We start from the raw sequence: 17168 nt of genomic DNA on the forward strand, positions 1-17168 counted from the left end.
GACCATGTGAGCTAACAATACAAAACAGGCGGTTTTCAGATATACCGTAAAACTCGATTAATACGAACTCGAAGGGACCACGAAAAAACTTCGAGTTATCGGAGTGTTCGAATTATAAGCGAGTTCTCAAGTCAACTGTCAATCTCTTTACTTTAAGTATACACACATGTACTAGTTCCGTGTCGTAAGAAAGGAAGATGTCAAAATCCTATATGTACAGTGTAAACCGCTTATATTGAAGTCCTTGGAGGACGCGGAATATTTTCAAAATTATTCAGATTTCAATATAAACCAAGGAAAAAGACGATGGATATTGTGTGAACATAGATTAAGCAATATTTCAATATCAAATACACCGGTAATCGATTTAAATATAGGTGGGTTCCACTGGGCCGCAAAGTTATAACTATAAAACATAAATATATCCAAAATAGTTATTTAATAAAATCACAACAAATTATTTCAAATATTTAACAGTTATCTCCATGTTTACGTAGTTGAAAGCGGCTTTTTAAGTGTCGTTCTACGCCAAATTTGTTTTTAAATCGGCATTTTCGGCAATCTATTACTTACCAAACATGTACTTCGTATTAAGCGAGTTTTTCGGCAATCTATTACTTACCAAACATGTACTTCGTATTAAGCGAGTTTTTCGAATTTTAATGTATACAAATAAATAAAAGAATTGTATTGCACATCAAAATATAACACATCCTTACGGAGATTCCAACTCAAAGAAGTCGAAAATAAACAACCTTGTCTTAGTGGAGAACAGATTTCGATCGTTTGAAGTATTTCTACCACCATTGTGCAATGAGATGATGCAGGTATATCACAAAAAGTTATGGTCCATTTATTTACACTATGACACACTTCAATGAGCATTTGTTTCTTTCCCTTTTGTATTCCTTCAGATCGCGGAGATATGACAGCGGAGGCCATTGGTTCTCTTCAATGTATGTTCTGTTGTCGTCTGTTAAGGACGAGAATTCCTTCTTGTTTTTCAACACGGTGTAATTTGTGGAGAGGAAATGAAGACACCAATTGGATAACTGGTCAGCATTGTGATTCTGTAAACATATAAACAACCATCGTATCAACTAGAATGTCCAATTACCTAGGACATTTTCAATGATTTTTTAACTTTTGTTCTTTGGTCTACAAAGTACCATTACATGTACTACATGGTATTTTCATTTACATTATGCCTATCGCTTTTGAACAAGAGTTCTACTTTTTGTAATCAGGGATTTAAGAAGGTTTTTACCTTACCAACCTGTATGACGTTTCTAATTACATATAACCATCACTATTTTCATTACTTGTGACGTTTGTAATCACATCACATAATGTAATAAGGACTATTTTCTTTTCCTGTGACATTTGTAATTATATATAATACAAATGATATTCATTATCTGTGACGTTTGTAATTACCTGTACTTAGGACCTTTTTCATTACATGTGACGTTTGTAATTACATATTATAACAAATGTTTTTCATTTCCTGTGACGTTTGCAATACATATAATGACAAATGTCTTTTATTACCTGTGACGCTTGTAAAAGTCTGACGACATCGACATCTGTACCCTCTATAGTCTTTACAACACTTTTGTTCACTTCTTCGATGACACATAACTCACATAGATTCACGAGACGTCTCTGTCCGTATTTATCCGCGAGAGCTATGAGTTCCATCTTATCAACGTCTTCCATAGATACGTAATCAGTATACAAGTACTCCAACAGCGCGAGGAAAGCGCGCGCCGAGGTGTCAGGAATTTCTACCTGTGTTAATGAAAAATACAGTATAATTTATATATTTTAGTAAAAGTTATTGTGTTATCAGTTTTTATCTTGATAGTAGCTTTATCTATAAACTCGGTCAAATAATGACGTTACGCCGATATGTTAAAGTAACATAATTATATTTAAGGAAAGTACACTAAAGATGGTACAGTTACAGTCGTTTCTCTTAATGGTTTTCCCGAATAAAATTGATAATGTATAACAGAACGGTGGACTACAATTAGTGATATTTCTTTGAAGGTTTGAAAAAAGCTTACCTCGGTCATAGCAACAGTGCTTTTCATGTCGTGACTTTTGATATCGGTAAATAGTATTTTACATCTAGCAGCTAAGACGATCTTATGAGCGTATATTTTTATTCCTGAAAGTAAGAGAATAAATACTTTTCATTTTGATAAAATAACACGTATCCATTCCATGACAAGCAAATGGAAACACCTAGATTAAAAACAACGGTTTTACATGGACACATGTATTTGTCTTGAAGAGAACCTCCAGGTTGATGCCTTATAAAACACAACTGTCCTCAAGTTAAAATGCTAGCTGACTTTTGGATTTGCTTACATAACAAGATTCTAACCATATACAAAAACTAATGTAGTAATTACATTGCTCTTGGAGATATTAGGTGAATGATATTTGGTGTATTTTGCTAACGTATTAAATGTTTTTACCTTCCACTTTGAATATAACGTCTGTCGACACTGGTTTGTTGAAATACGTGCATTTCATTGTTCTTTTCGTTTCGTCATTTACGGAGGTGCCTATACTTGGATTCAGAAATTCTTGGTTTGCTAGACAGTTTTGGCAAATCTCCATGAGTCTTGGTAAATTGAATATTTCACTAAGTTTCATGACGTCAACCAGATTATCGGTGTCAATCTGGTCCAGCTCATTTGTCAGGTTAGGCACGCCTGGAACCAGATGAACGCATACAACATTGTTTAGTTCAGATGTATATCAAATAAAAACATTGCACATCTGTGATAAGTTTCATATAACGTAAGCTAAAGACAATGGTCAATTACAACATTTGGGTGTAAATTTCCGGTCATCATCCAAGTGGTGTTAGCATTCTTATCAAAAGACAGAATTTTTGAGGATGATCACAAAAGTTCAACTGGTGTCAACCGGTGTGTAATTTACACATTATCTGTCTTTATTATTATAAAATAATTTGTTGGTAGTTACAATGTATAACCGACGTAGGATTGATGCAATGGTACAATGTACGTGAAAAAACAATGTCCAGTTAGTACATACCTGAGTATAGAAACTGTAGTACTCTGACAAAGGTTTTTGGTTTGATATCATCCCTGAACTCCACCACTGTGAATCTGTGACCTTGACCCACCATGTCCTCTGTGTTTTGGTCCTTGTCGTACACCGCCACAATCCCTTGGAGCTGTTCAGAGTTTAGTTCATATGGAAAAGATGAGGTAGTTGTGGACTCAGTTCCCTTTGCCTGAAAAAATACATCGTAAGTGTAACGTTCTATACACACAGTAATTATCGGCATCGAAGATCATGTGGGGTAGTTGCCAGGTACTGACCGCAAGTCCTTATTAACAACCAAAATCTCTAAATCTTTGGATAAACATGTACCAAAATTACAAATTAGTTGTAATAAAAATGTCACCTGATTTTGAGACGCCACTGAAAATAGTCGTCTGAAGTATTCGGAGGCTGAACAGAGAACAATTTTATGAGCGTCCAAGTTGTACTGGCCAATCAGAACAAAAGTTACATCAGCACAAACAGGGTTTTCGTGCATCGCCATCCAGTCCTCCGCAAACTTTGACGATTCTATTTCTATCTTTGGGGCCCTGCCTATGAAATTATTAGATCAGTACATTATTAATGGCGGTATTTAAACCCATGTGGAGCGGTGCTTAGGTGTTTTATTTACTAATATTTACAGTCAGTGGTGAATTGATAGTATGAGCTAGTGTCAATTCAGTACAATTCAAAAGTGAAAGTACATTTTACAATTTTTGACTCTCTACTGATAAAGAATTACTGCTATGAGGTTTGGTCATGATTTGTGTATTTCGATCACACAACTATGAGGTTAAAAGAGATGACATCTGTAAGAAGATGACGTTTTGAATTCATGAACTTTTTAAAATAGTTTACTTACCCGACCGTTTAGGGCAGACAACTAGTTATGAATATGTGAGATATACAGTACTGTAAGACAACTGACCTGCCGGGGGCATTACGGGAGGAAGTAGGACGGTCCTTTTACAACACATACACCATGGCTGAATAGTAGTGATCGTGGACGTCTGTAGCGCCAACTCAAGCTGTAGTACACAATGAGTACAGAAGAACTTAGTTGCAATTATCAATATTAGAGCAATACCTTTTCGACGTGGCGATATTTATACATATGTACATATAAATTAAAACAAATTAATAAAAAAAGTGATAACAAGTTCTACGTTACCATATACTCTTAACCAGAACGGAAATGATATTTGTTGCTCTATAATCTTATCTTTAAAACACATGGTAAAACCAGAACTTACTGCTGTAGCGAAACCCTCCTGAAGACCTTCTCGTGATCGCGCGCTGGTTTCTATGTAAGACAAGTCTAACTCCTTTGCAACCTTTGACCCCTCCTCGTATGTCAGAAGATCAGAAGGACTTTTCTCCCGTAAGTCTGCAAATTGTATTAAGAGCGTCCAGCTTATTCTTAAATAAGTAATCAAATGATCATATTTATTTTCTCTAAAATAATAGAATAATCGAAATCACGGTTACTACTAGTAAATATTGAAGAATTTTATTATCAGATGGTAATTAGGTGACAGGTATGTGCCAAAATTAACAGCTAGGTCATGCTGTGTATACTTACCTATTTTACAAGCAACTAGTACGATAGGAGTTTCCGGACAGTAGTGTCTAAGTTCCGGAACCCATATTGTTTTTACATTGTCGAGAGATTCTGGGGAATCTACGGAAAAGCACACCAAGAAAACATCTGTCTGAGGGTAACTCATCGGTCTCAAACGGTCATAGTCCTCTCCCTACAATATAATGTCAGATAAAGATACGTTATTATATAATATTACCACCAATAACCTCCAACAACATAATGTCAGATAATGATACATTATCATTGATAATATCAGCCTTCATTTTTCTCTTCGAAATTATTCAACAGAGAGTATCGTAGAGAAGGGCTACTCAATATCATGAAGAGGAAATGAGTGTATTTATACATGTAGTCAAATGGTTTACATCATGTAAATGCCATATAATAAAACAAATATCGACCTGTATTCAGGTGAATACGGTGATTCGGCCTCGGGTAATATCACTTCTTCGAGTTGATAAATCACCGTATCCACCTGAAAACAGGTCGACATATATTTGTATATTATCACATGACTGTGTGTTTTGCTCGTTCCTGATTGGCTGAAACTAGATTTTCCCACCACGATACTTTACAATCATCGACCTATGTTTAGGTCAACCCGAGTAAGTGATATATCCCGAGGTCGAGGGTTGATAACTCACTGTATCACCCTGAAAATAGGTCGAAAACTGTTTTATTATATGGAACTTACATGATATTAACCCGGCTCTTCAAAAAAACTTCACTACAAAAAAACAGGATGATATTTGCAAACTTTCTGTTTACAAAAGCAATTACATGTAGTATATGGTAAATATTCAAATGCTTCTTGCTAACGGTGTAGACTGGTAGAACCGGAATATTGTATCAACTGCAGCCCGTCTAGCATTCTTGAACGTTTTCCATAAATTGAAGTTTGCAGTTGTTACCGTTGATCACAGTAAACTTGCTGCCTTCCGCCATATATGTTGCCGACTATAATAATGACATCACAATAGATCATCCCGACGTCATTGAATGAGGGGAAACTCCCGTTACGCTATATTTGGGTACGTCTTGACGTCAAAAGTGATTATGACGTCACATCTCAAGGGAGTTTCCCTCGATCTATCTTTGACACAGGTTACTGGACTCGCGAGAGGTAACCTCGCGAGCTTTTTGCCGAAGAGCAGCAGGTTTACTGGAATCAATGTGACTATGCCAATATTTGTGTGTGCATTTTTGTCAGATTTTTCAAATATTCAGCCAAGTGTATTACGTGATGTTTTCTCTATTTTATTGATATTATCAACCTTCATTTTTCTCTTCGAAATTATTCAACAGGACTCGTGTATCGTGGAGAAAGGCTACTTAATATCATGAAGAGGAATGAGTGTATAAATACATGTAGTCAAATGGTTTACATCATGAAAATGCCATATAATAAAACAAATACCTACCTGTCTTCATGTGGATACGGTGATTTATCAATCCTCGAAAGTAAGATAACCCTCGGCCTTCGGCCTCGGGTAATATCACTTCCTCGAGTTGATAAATCACCGTATCCACCTGAAAACAGGTCGATATTTGTATGATATTACCATCAATAACCTCCTACAACCTAATGTCAGATAATGATACATTGTTATATATTATTATATGACTGACCCGGGTGCGGTATTCCTAAGTATTCCTGGGTAGCGTGCAGGTAGTACCCAGCACCCAGGTCGCAGTTCCTGTCTAACCTTATATTTTGTATGATCCGTAGGTTAAGACTACAAGTCTCAACGATTGCTTATCCGGAATGATCCAGTATAATAAAAGACTCAAGCCAGTAATAATAGTTAAAGAATATATTTATATAACTGAGAAAGTCACAACATGTGTTAAATAAGAATGATAATCTCCATATATTCCAGTAATCTCACAGAGGCTAAGAGCCGTACTCTTGAAACTTATGAGTCTTTCCTAAGAAATCAACTATTAACATCTCACAGAGGCTAAGAGCCGCACTCTTGAAACTTATGAGAGTCTTTCCTAGGCTTGTCATAAAAATATATGATAACTCATAGAGGCTAAGAGCCGCACTCTTGAAACTTATGAGTTTCATATCCTATAACCAAATAACCCAAGAAATAAATAATTAGACAACTCATAGAGGCTAAGAGCCGTATTCTTAAAACATGTGAGTGTCTAATCCTAACTTAAACTGTAACCAATTTAGTCTGGCGCTATTATCCTGCGAGAGCGTAGTGACCGCTCGCTGATACCGGTGAAACAGAAGTGGCGAGGCCCTGTGCTCACCCCTATTATAAACAGAAGGCCGGCCCGCTGTGGCGAGGCCCTGTGCTCACCCCTATTTATAACCTTTGGGCCTCGGGCGAGGCTAGGCCGCCCGCTGATTGGCTGAAAGCCGTGCAAACAAGATTAAAGTGTTTATAGGAACGACGTTAATGACGTTATTTTCTCTTAACGGAAGTAGCCGTCTCCATGATGACATAGCATGCGCAGAAATGATGCGCACTACTCTGGAGTTGGGATTCTCACTCAAGATGGCTACTCGCTACCGGTCCTCAGTGAAGCGTACGCAAGGGAGGTAACTGATCGGGAACCAGTCTAGGTTGGCCTGTCTCACACCCGAGACCTTACGCAAAGGAACTATAATATAATCCCTCCGATACTATAAAAATACACATCGTACACAATGCATCTGTACCTAAATCAAATGCACAAATCTTCATAAACATAAAGACGATCTAAGTATAATAACAGACATTCTTTACAATATTTCTACAACGAATACACTCGAAACGCCGACTACGTCATTTTGACAACAAGTTGTCAGCGACGAACACATGAATGTCAACAACGACATTTACAGCTAAATAAAGTCGTCTAACAATGAAATCGACGGTATCTCTCAGGGAGATAACTAACACATGGGTTTGTACATTCATTGATTTACATGTAATTTCGATTACTTAATCTTATATCGAACACATTCCACACACTAGTCATGTTTGTGTATTGACGGAAAGATCGAGATCGTGACATGATGCACTCGTACATTATTTCAATCACTCTCGCATCTTAACAATTAATTCATACAATGCAATAACTCAATGAATAACAATCTTCAGCATTTATATTTCTATGTCCATAGCATAAAACTGCCACGCTACGTCCTAGCGCTATTTATGTCAGAATCTTCAAATATTCTCTACCACACAGTATCGTTTATGTAAACTGGAACACCTCGACCCGATCCCTGATCGGGTATATGCCCTAACCACAGGCCACTAACCTGTTTTGTTACATCTTAAACACTGTATCTTAAATGTAAACTGGAACACCTCGATCCAATACCTGATCGGATATATGCCCAAACCACAGGCCACTAGGCCTATTTTGTTACAATATAAAAGTATTATTATATGACTGATGTTTTATAGCGTAACGGGAGTTTCCCTCATTCAATGACGTCGGATTAATCTATTGTGACGTCATCATACTTAGTCGGCAATATATTTGGCGGAAGGCAGCAAGTCTACTGCGATCAACGTTGATCAACTGCAAACTTCAATTTATGGAAAACGTTCAAGAATGCCAGACGGGAAGTTGATGCAGCGATAAAATATTCCGGTTTTTCTAGTTTAAAACATTAGCAAGAAGCATTTGTATATTTAACATATACTACATGTAATAGATAAACTACTTTTGTAAAAGGAACATTTGCAAATATCATTATGTTTATTGTAGTTAAGTCTTTTTGAAGAACCGGGTTAATATCCTGTAAATGACATATAATAAAACAGTTATCGACCTATTTTCAGGTGGATACGGGGAGTTATCAACCCTTGAAAATGATATAACCCTCGGCCTCCGACCTCGGGATATATCACTTACTCGGGTTGATAACTCACCGTATCCACGTGACATTAGGTCGATAATTGTATAATATTACCATCAATAACCCCCTCCCTGCAATTAAGCTTACTTTTTACACTTCAATGAACCAGATACTTACAGTACGAGATGTATCCCACAAGGTCACACTAACAGGTATCCCGGTCACTAAATCGTCGTGGACGTAGTTATCAAATACAGTTGGTACGTAGTCCACTGGGAAAGTATTCTTATCGTAGGCGATAAACAGACAAGTCTTCCCGACGGCGTGATCGCCCACAGCCACTAGCTTTAGCATATGTGCCATTGTTCCTATTAGAAAACAAATTTTGATTTGTATAGGCGTCGTCTGCTGTTTGATTCAATTTATAGCGCAACATCTTAGATTTTCAATTGAATGTGTTGAAATGATACGAAACCAATATTTGGTTGACCTTATATCAGAACAAATATGTGATCGGTTGTGGTCCTACACTTCTGTGGACGTATGCTTCAGTGAGACAACACTGCAATGTACCGCAGTCTCCCAAAAAACACACACTCAGCGTAACAACAGAGTAATCTAGTACATTAAATACCAAACCTCTAATTTAATATTGAATCAGTTATTTTCGCTGCAGAATGTCTTTCATCAACCTTATTGTCGAAGCGTACACCCATCATAGGGCGAAACAACAACACATTATTCTTGTCTTTCATATTGCCAATGTTAGGCATATCCTATATACTTTCTCTATCTTTGGTCGGATTAGTGATATATGAAATTATACCAACATATCCGACATTACTCACTTCATTGCGACATCTATTTATCTCTATGGCACCGATTCAAACGATTAAACTTTTTGACCTGGTCAAGATTACAGACAATCTAAATGGGATGCGATGAAGGAGCTAGATTATCAATATATTTCGTTTGCACTAAATTTTTAGCTTTCCTCAACCTTCCATTCTCACCAATCAAAGTACTGAAAGTACTGAAGGAGGTGTTATTCGAAATCATGAAAAAGACATGTAATGGTCCCAATTTCAAAACTATATGGTATTTTGTTAATTAAGATGAAGCATAAAGCAGCTTCCTCGAAGTTCATTCACATACCGGTATTCTCCAATGATCTTTCCAAAAGGAAGTGTTAAAGCATGCAAATTATGGCAAACAGCACATCAGTTTTCTTAAGTTAACTGTCACCAGACATATAGACTGACCTTTTCTGCCATCTGTCCTTCTCGAAATAACCTCATAACCACGCCTTTTTAAGTCTTTTGTTAAACTCCTTGGATATTTCATACCTTTTTATTTTTAATACACATTACAAAGATTCATTGTGATTGAAAGAAAAAAACAAGGGTTCAATAGAACGCATCGGTCACTTACTACCAGGACAAATTTTGATTCACTTAAAATACAAACATAACACTGGTTAAATATCAGCCCCTACGAGATGGTATTTATGATATCATGAATATTCATGAATGATTCATGAACTTTCAAGAATACTAGCAGATTGTGGTTTATGAAAAAAAGTTTATGAATATTCATCAAATGACTCTCATGAACTATTCATGAAGTTTTATGAATCCATGAAACATTCATGATTGTTCATGATCAATGTGTCAAGAATTACCCATGAAGTTTTATGCATGACTAATATTCATTAAAATTCTTCAAAATGAATGAAAGTGTTTCATTCATTTTTCAGAAGTTTAATGAATATCAGTTATGCATAAAACTTCATGAATGATTCTTGACATGCTATTTCATTCATTTTGATGAATTTTAGTGAATATCCACATGACTTGTCACATGACCACTTAAGTCACGTGACTTCTATATCTATTTCCCGCCAAAACATCACAATCCAAAATGGCTGCTGTATCTGCCGGCATGTCGAATGGGAAACATTATTCATCTTAAAATGGAAGTTTTGGCACATTAATGAACGGATTATTCCATTCCTGGATTTCTTTAAGCACAGATGAAATTTTGAGTAAGTTTTGATTTATCTGCAATTCTTTTTCAACATGAAATTGTCGCAAACTGATATTGCTATAGTGAATATGCATAGATATTGGTTTGTGAAATTTTGTCAAATGTTATTGAATTAAATTGTCCATATCAACTATCATACTTTACAACTATAGGTTTATTTTGGACAAATACTGATTACCTTGGAATGTTAAATGAAATTGATAGCTGTGTATCACTGAAAACAGATTTTGTTAGCACTTATCTGTGGCAGTAAGAACATGTAATGAACACAGTAAACTGTTGGTAATCTTCTTATGTTATATATTAATATATGGATTATACTTATTGTCATAAGAATTTGTTTCATCAAATATTGAATTGATTCCAATAGAATTGTCATTGGTTTGACAGAAAATTTTAATTCTGGACCTCCAGTGGAGTTCATGAAATTTAAATGCCGCTGACTCAAAATTGCATTCATTAAACTTCATGAAAGCGACTCAAGTTCATGAAAAAAATTCATGGCTTGTGCTAGTTCATGAAGTTTCATGAATATTCATGAATTGTTTGTGTAAGTTCATGAATAACTCATGAAACATTCATGATGGTTTTAAGTTCATGAATATTCTTTAAATATTCAAGAACGTTTTATGAATTTTCATGAATTGGTTGTTCATGAATGTTCATGATTTCATGATTAAAAGAGATTCGTGAACGTTCATGAATTCATGAATGAAAGGATTCATGAATGTTCATGAAATATTTGTTCCTAAATTATTCATTAAGTTTTAAGTTCATGAATTGCATGAAAATATTCATGAATAAATTTATATAGACACTTTAGTCAAATGACCATAACAGTTGACCATGAAATCAAACTCACTTACATCACAGATTTAGACAGACTGGCGTCTCAATTTTGAGTGCAAAAAAAAGAAAAAAGAAAAAAAGGACTATCTGAATCTGATCTGTTTACATACATGTACATATTTTGTTCAGAGAACATCCATGTGAGCTTCAATAGAATAATCTTATACTATGAAATAATGAAATCAAAATAATCAAAGTTAGTGGATGAACAGATATATAGATAGATTTAGACAACAGATAGACAAATAGTACCAGGTATTAAGATATCCTTATAACATTTCACTGATTTATGAAATATACATACCATACCACAAAAAATCCAAAATAGCAATGTCCACATGTTTCTTAAAGTTTGTACAGTATACTGTATTTCCTGAATAAATGCATTCAAAAATGTTCTTCCTAAAATTTAAAAGAAACGTCAAGAGGCATATGAGTTTATATGCTGTCAATATATCGATAGAATAAACTAATTTACTTGACTGCCATTAATCAAAATCAAACACGTAAGTACATTTTGCACAAGAGAGCTTAAAACAATTTTAGCAGATGATTTAAAGAATATCACACAGCTTTAAAACTGTGGCTTACCTGACTGTCACTAATCAAAATCATTTTGCACAAGAGAGCTTAAAACAGAATGGATATAAATGATTGATTTAGTTGTAGGTATTAATTACTGGGCGACTGTTTTGTATCAGATAGTTGTTGTATTCTCATTATTTAATGTTTTATTAAGTTGTCTACTTACATTTGCTTAATACCTTTTAGTGTTTATCGATAATGTTGATTGTTATGTATACAGTACACTGATTATACTTTACAGTCATGTATAACCATACTTATCAATGGCTGAATGCTAGTAAACTAGAAATAAACCATTGGTATATTTTTTTCAAAACTGGAGATTATAGGCCAATATAAATTGTTAAATATTAAAATCAACACAAAGATATAATTGGTAAAAAATATATATGCAATAATGAAAATGATAATCACTGTATTAGTTATCCATATGAGAGGTATATCTTTCTCTTATGAACATTTTTTTTTGATGCACTTCTCAAGTAATATTTGAAGAAAAAAAAGATATTAATTAAACAATGACTTGAAATATCAATTTTAATATTGAATCATGATTCCTAAGATGTAAATAGAATAAATTACATATAATAGATAAACTACTTGTTTCATTTCATTTTAAGAATCTATTATTTACCTTTTACTGACTCTCATTAAAATACAAATCTTTATCTTATCTTATATATATTTATACTATATATCTTTAATCTAGTATAACATTAATAAGAATTGATGGAAAAATAACATTATTTCATATAAGTCTACATTGTATTTTATATTTCATTTGATTTGATTTGATTTTTGATGAACATAATTTTAATACAGATATCTTTTCTGTTTTACATTGGTTAATAGTATTGTATTTAGTTGGAGGTGATTTCGTGTACGCCGTCCCCGATACCGTACCCGATCACCGTACCAGGAATTATGTTTATTATAGATTACTGGACAATAACACAAGCTACAGTAATGATTGTGGTACGGTTATAATCCTTGTATACATCTATAGACAGTGGCGTCACTAACAGGAAATTAATAAATTCGGAAATTAGCCAAATTGGCGTGCGAGCGCCGAAGGCGCGACATTTTTGGTGTTTGGAGGTCTGGAAGTTTCCCCGGGAAAAATATTACGATTTAGAACGGCTGAAAAGTGGTTTTTTAATGATTATGAGAGCGCCGTAGGCGCGAGAAATTGCTGAGTTTGGGGGGGCTCGGTGGTCTCCCCCAGGAAAAAATTACGATTTAGAATGACTGAGATGAGTTTTACGAATTATTTTGATGAATTTGTGAGCGCCGAAGGCGCGATATTTTTGTTGTTTAGGGGTCCGGGGGTCTCCCCGGGAAAAAAAAGTATTACAATTTAGAATGACTGAGATGAGTTTTACTATGTATTTTGATGATTTTAAAGCGTTCTTAACATGGTAATTTTTCGATTTAAAGTTACCTGCATTTAAAAATGATACTTGTGAATGTCGTCATATCATTATGCAACCCTGCTCGATCTGAACATACCGGCTTCACACCATCGGCATATTGTTGTGTAACTCAAAATAATAATGAATTTATTGTCGTGCTTATACATATGAACAAATTAATCTTTTAAGAGACTTTTTTTTGAAATTGTAGAATCCCTTGATGGACATTTTTAGTCTAGTTCATGTGTATTGACTTTTTATCAAATGTTTGAACATTATGTGCTTGAACGTTTTAGGAAATGCGCCGCGCGGCGGAAAATTTTCTAAAATGAAGCACGAAAAATGTGCAGGATGACCCTTTTTTCATTCATATGTGCATTTTTAGAACATTTCAGTCGGCGAAAATGGGGGGGGGGGGGGCAAAAAGACATGTTTGACCCCCCACTCCTGGGGAACGTGGGGGGCAATTGCCCCCCCACCCCCCCCCCCCCCCACCCCGCTTCCTACGCCCCTGTGATTGATTTTGCTAACAATCAAGTTTACTATTTACAATCAGATTCGAAGTTTATAAGTAAATACAATACTAGATCTAGCACTACGTATAACTCTTGTTCTAGACACTGGCCGGCTTACTGTTAAAAGTCAGTAGACCTAAATGTAGTCGAATAATTAATATAATAACATATAATATTGGAGGATAATATAACATGATGACTCTTACTGTTGATAGGACGCAAAACTAAATAAACCAAATCAATTAAAGTATGTGTAGAAAATGTGAAGCATGTGAGAACTGGCAATCACTGACAGTTCTTGACCTCTGTGCAATACACAACGTTACAACACACAGTGTAAAAGTTATCTCCCGTAATTACGGAATTTGTCGATAGGATTACCAAGGTATAGTGTTCCGGTTAAGATGAGAACCTGAGTGATTTTATACTGGAAGTTGTATACACACCTCCATAAAAAGAAACACAGAAGCAAAAAGAAAAATGCTTGAACATATTCTATAATGACTGAAACTGACTAGGGTTTGCCGTTTTGCATAAAGACTTACCAATTCCCATGTCCCTGTGAGCTCTAGACCAAATAAACTGACTCACAACAGTACCAGGCGGAGTATATTAGACGTTTCTGTCTAATGCAACGGAGCAGTATAGGGACTATCTTGGATATAATACTGGTACAGAAGTGTATAAATCTGGCCTACTGAACCATCTACTATAATATCACTTACCTTCACTGATATCCACAACAGAAAGACACCATATTCTCCGTGAAGTCTACATCTTTCTCGGTGGCGATGATGTTAAATCTAAAAATAGCTAAGATTGTCGTTTCTATATTTGTTAGCCAATCAGATCACTGTACAAATAGCACTGACGTTAGATCTGTTCATCTAAGAAATGTCATGTATTTCCCCGAAACAACACATATTTGTGCATTTGTATTGATATTATGATGATGTTTTAGGAATTTTGCATTTTCAAAGATAAAAAGTAGTCTTAGCTAAGGTTTATGTAACAGTTTTCATACATGTTTCCTTTCGAAGACATTTTATCAATAAAACATTATATTCTACCAGTGAAGTGCTGACAATATATATCATGCAATCCTTCTCTTTTTATCGAGGAAATTGATCGTGAATTTGTTTCCATTCTGTCGGAATCATGCATGTTAATCATAAAAAGGATATTCTTAAAGAAATGTTATATATCTACCAGTTTTCTTCTTTTTTTTTTTAAATATTTTCATAGACATTCGTAATTCTACGTAGAATTTTCAGAGCTACATGTAAGTCAGTAATTCATATACTTTGTGAATAATGAAGTAACGAGAATGAGAATATTTTTGTGTGAATTGTGGAGGTGAAATTAATGGGATACCTTTTGTTTGGAATTTAACAATTCGTAAAGATAAATTGAAAATCGAGTTATATTATTTTTCTAGCTGATTGTGATTTCCAAAGAGACCAGAAAAATTAGTTACAGTAGAAATGGGAAAATACTTTTCCTGGAGTTTCCGCAACTTCATAGTCGATGTGAATTATATTCTGTGTCCAAACATAACTGAGTAAAAATTAGATCAAATTATTATGAACATTTCAATGAGAGAATGACTTCTGTAGAATTCTATTTCCTGGTTAACTTATGTTTTACAGATATAGACGTCGACGCCTTCGTCATGTTGGGCTAAGTGTCATCGTCATCTTCATAAGGATTATAATCACAACACATCAGTGGACGTTTATGACAAAGAGACCATAGACAGATTCAATAGGATTCAAATCATCTCTTTATATTCTGTTTGTTACCTCCAAACACACACTCAGCGTAACAACAGAGTTATCTAGTACAAATACCAAACCTCTGATCTAATGTTGTATCACAATTATTTTCGCTTCAGAATGTTTTGCATCAATATATATGATGATGTGGTAGTAAAGGTATAGACTAAAACTTATGTATATTTCATTTAAACCTGTCTGTGACGTCATCCATTGTGTACAACATATGTTTACTATCCACCAGTATTACCGTCGGATAGTCAAATATCCAACAGTTCCAATCCAGTAATAAATATGCATGATTTTTAAGCATTGACTCCAAAAAGACCATGAAACAAAGGTTTATTTTACTGTGGTAAACATATCATGTACAATGTAAGTAAAATATACAATACTTGTACATGATCATTTAGATAGTGTATTAGAAAAGAAAACACCAAAAATAACTTTTGGAAAAAAATCAATTGATTAATAAATATTTATTCATCCCGTACGTACGTGGCTGGGAGCGGACATGAAATAAATAAAACTATTGCGTGGAAACGAAATATTATTGCGTTCGAACGAAACATTATTGCGTGGGAACGAAATATTATTGCGTTCGAACAAAATAATTATTTCGTGGGAACGAAATAATTATTGCGTGGGAACGAAATATCAACGGTTTACCTTAGGCTATTTCAAATGTGGCAGTCTGCAATTTCTTATCAATATTCTTTGTAATTGGTCATTTAAAGTGGTTTTGTGTAAACTTCCTTAATTAATAAAGTATATTTTATATAGTATATTTTGCTTCGAAACCATTAATTTAAAGTTTATTGCATGTATTATTTGGATTTGTATTCTATTTCAGTATTTGCCTTCAATAATTTGCATTAAAATTGTAGAAAAGTCATGGAAATTCATTATTTTACTTTTTGATGCTGTGAAACAGCATTCTTAGGCACGCTCGGAGAGCCTGTGCACATCAAAAGACAAAACAATGAAACCACTCCGCGATGAAAATTAAAAGTTATTTTGTTCATTTCACGTAATACTTGATGGTATGAAAAAATAAAACCCCAATATTCAAAACCACAGACATAGAATTTGTACATACTTATACACCATGGATGGAGTGTTTTAAGTGTTCAGTTGGGACTCTATAATATTTGTATTACTCCGAGAACACTGGTCTCCCGAAAATCACGAACAACGCCTTCTTCGCTGTCTTCCTCCGCGACAGATTTTCGGTGGTTTGGATTGTGTATGTTTATTTAAATTTTACGTAATTCATGCTAATGGTCGATAATTGTAATCAAATGTTAGGAAGGTAACTGCAAAAAAAGTTCTTATAACGCTTATAAAGTTTTTTGTGTTGGTTGTATTGACGAACTATATCTGATATATTATTGCGCAGTAAAAATTAATTGATCTGTTACTGGGAGCTCTGTCTCTTGTTTATCGACAACTGCGGTATTTGAAAGGGAAAAAGTACCAAAT

The 17168-nt window shown here is 34.7% G+C and overlaps 1 protein-coding gene across 1 annotated transcript; it reads right to left on the bottom strand.

The window, feature by feature from the left end:
* Positions 1-605: 605 nt before the first annotated feature.
* Positions 606-14727, bottom strand: LOC138315752 (rho-related protein racA-like). The gene is made up of 11 exons (XM_069257000.1): positions 14637-14727; positions 8682-8872; positions 4673-4844; positions 4344-4477; positions 4019-4118; positions 3452-3642; positions 3076-3277; positions 2487-2726; positions 2070-2173; positions 1552-1791; positions 606-1070 (listed from the first exon to the last, which is right to left on the bottom strand). Exons 2-11 carry the CDS (start codon positions 8865-8867, stop codon positions 858-860), a joined length of 1782 nt encoding a protein of 593 aa, XP_069113101.1. The 5' UTR covers positions 8868-8872; positions 14637-14727; the 3' UTR covers positions 606-857.
* Between the last annotated feature and the right edge of the window lie 2441 nt (positions 14728-17168).

The sequence above is a fragment of the Argopecten irradians genome, chromosome 2 (genome assembly GCF_041381155.1).
Source record: "Argopecten irradians isolate NY chromosome 2, Ai_NY, whole genome shotgun sequence".
Taxonomy (NCBI): domain Eukaryota; kingdom Metazoa; phylum Mollusca; class Bivalvia; order Pectinida; family Pectinidae; genus Argopecten; species Argopecten irradians.

Bases quoted from the DNA above. Each gene is read 5' to 3' on its own strand.
- LOC138315752 (XM_069257000.1), bottom strand. From the start codon at position 8,867: ATGGCACATATGCTAAAGCTAGTGGCTGTGGGCGATCACGCCGTCGGG. The intron at 4,119-4,343 runs GTAAGTTCTGGT...TGTGTACTACAG, and splicing joins AGGAGGGTTTCGCTACAGCA to CTTGAGTTGGCGCTACAGAC. The intron at 2,727-3,075 runs GTATGTACTAAC...ATCTGGTTCCAG, and splicing joins ACTACAGTTTCTATACTCAG to GCGTGCCTAACCTGACAAAT.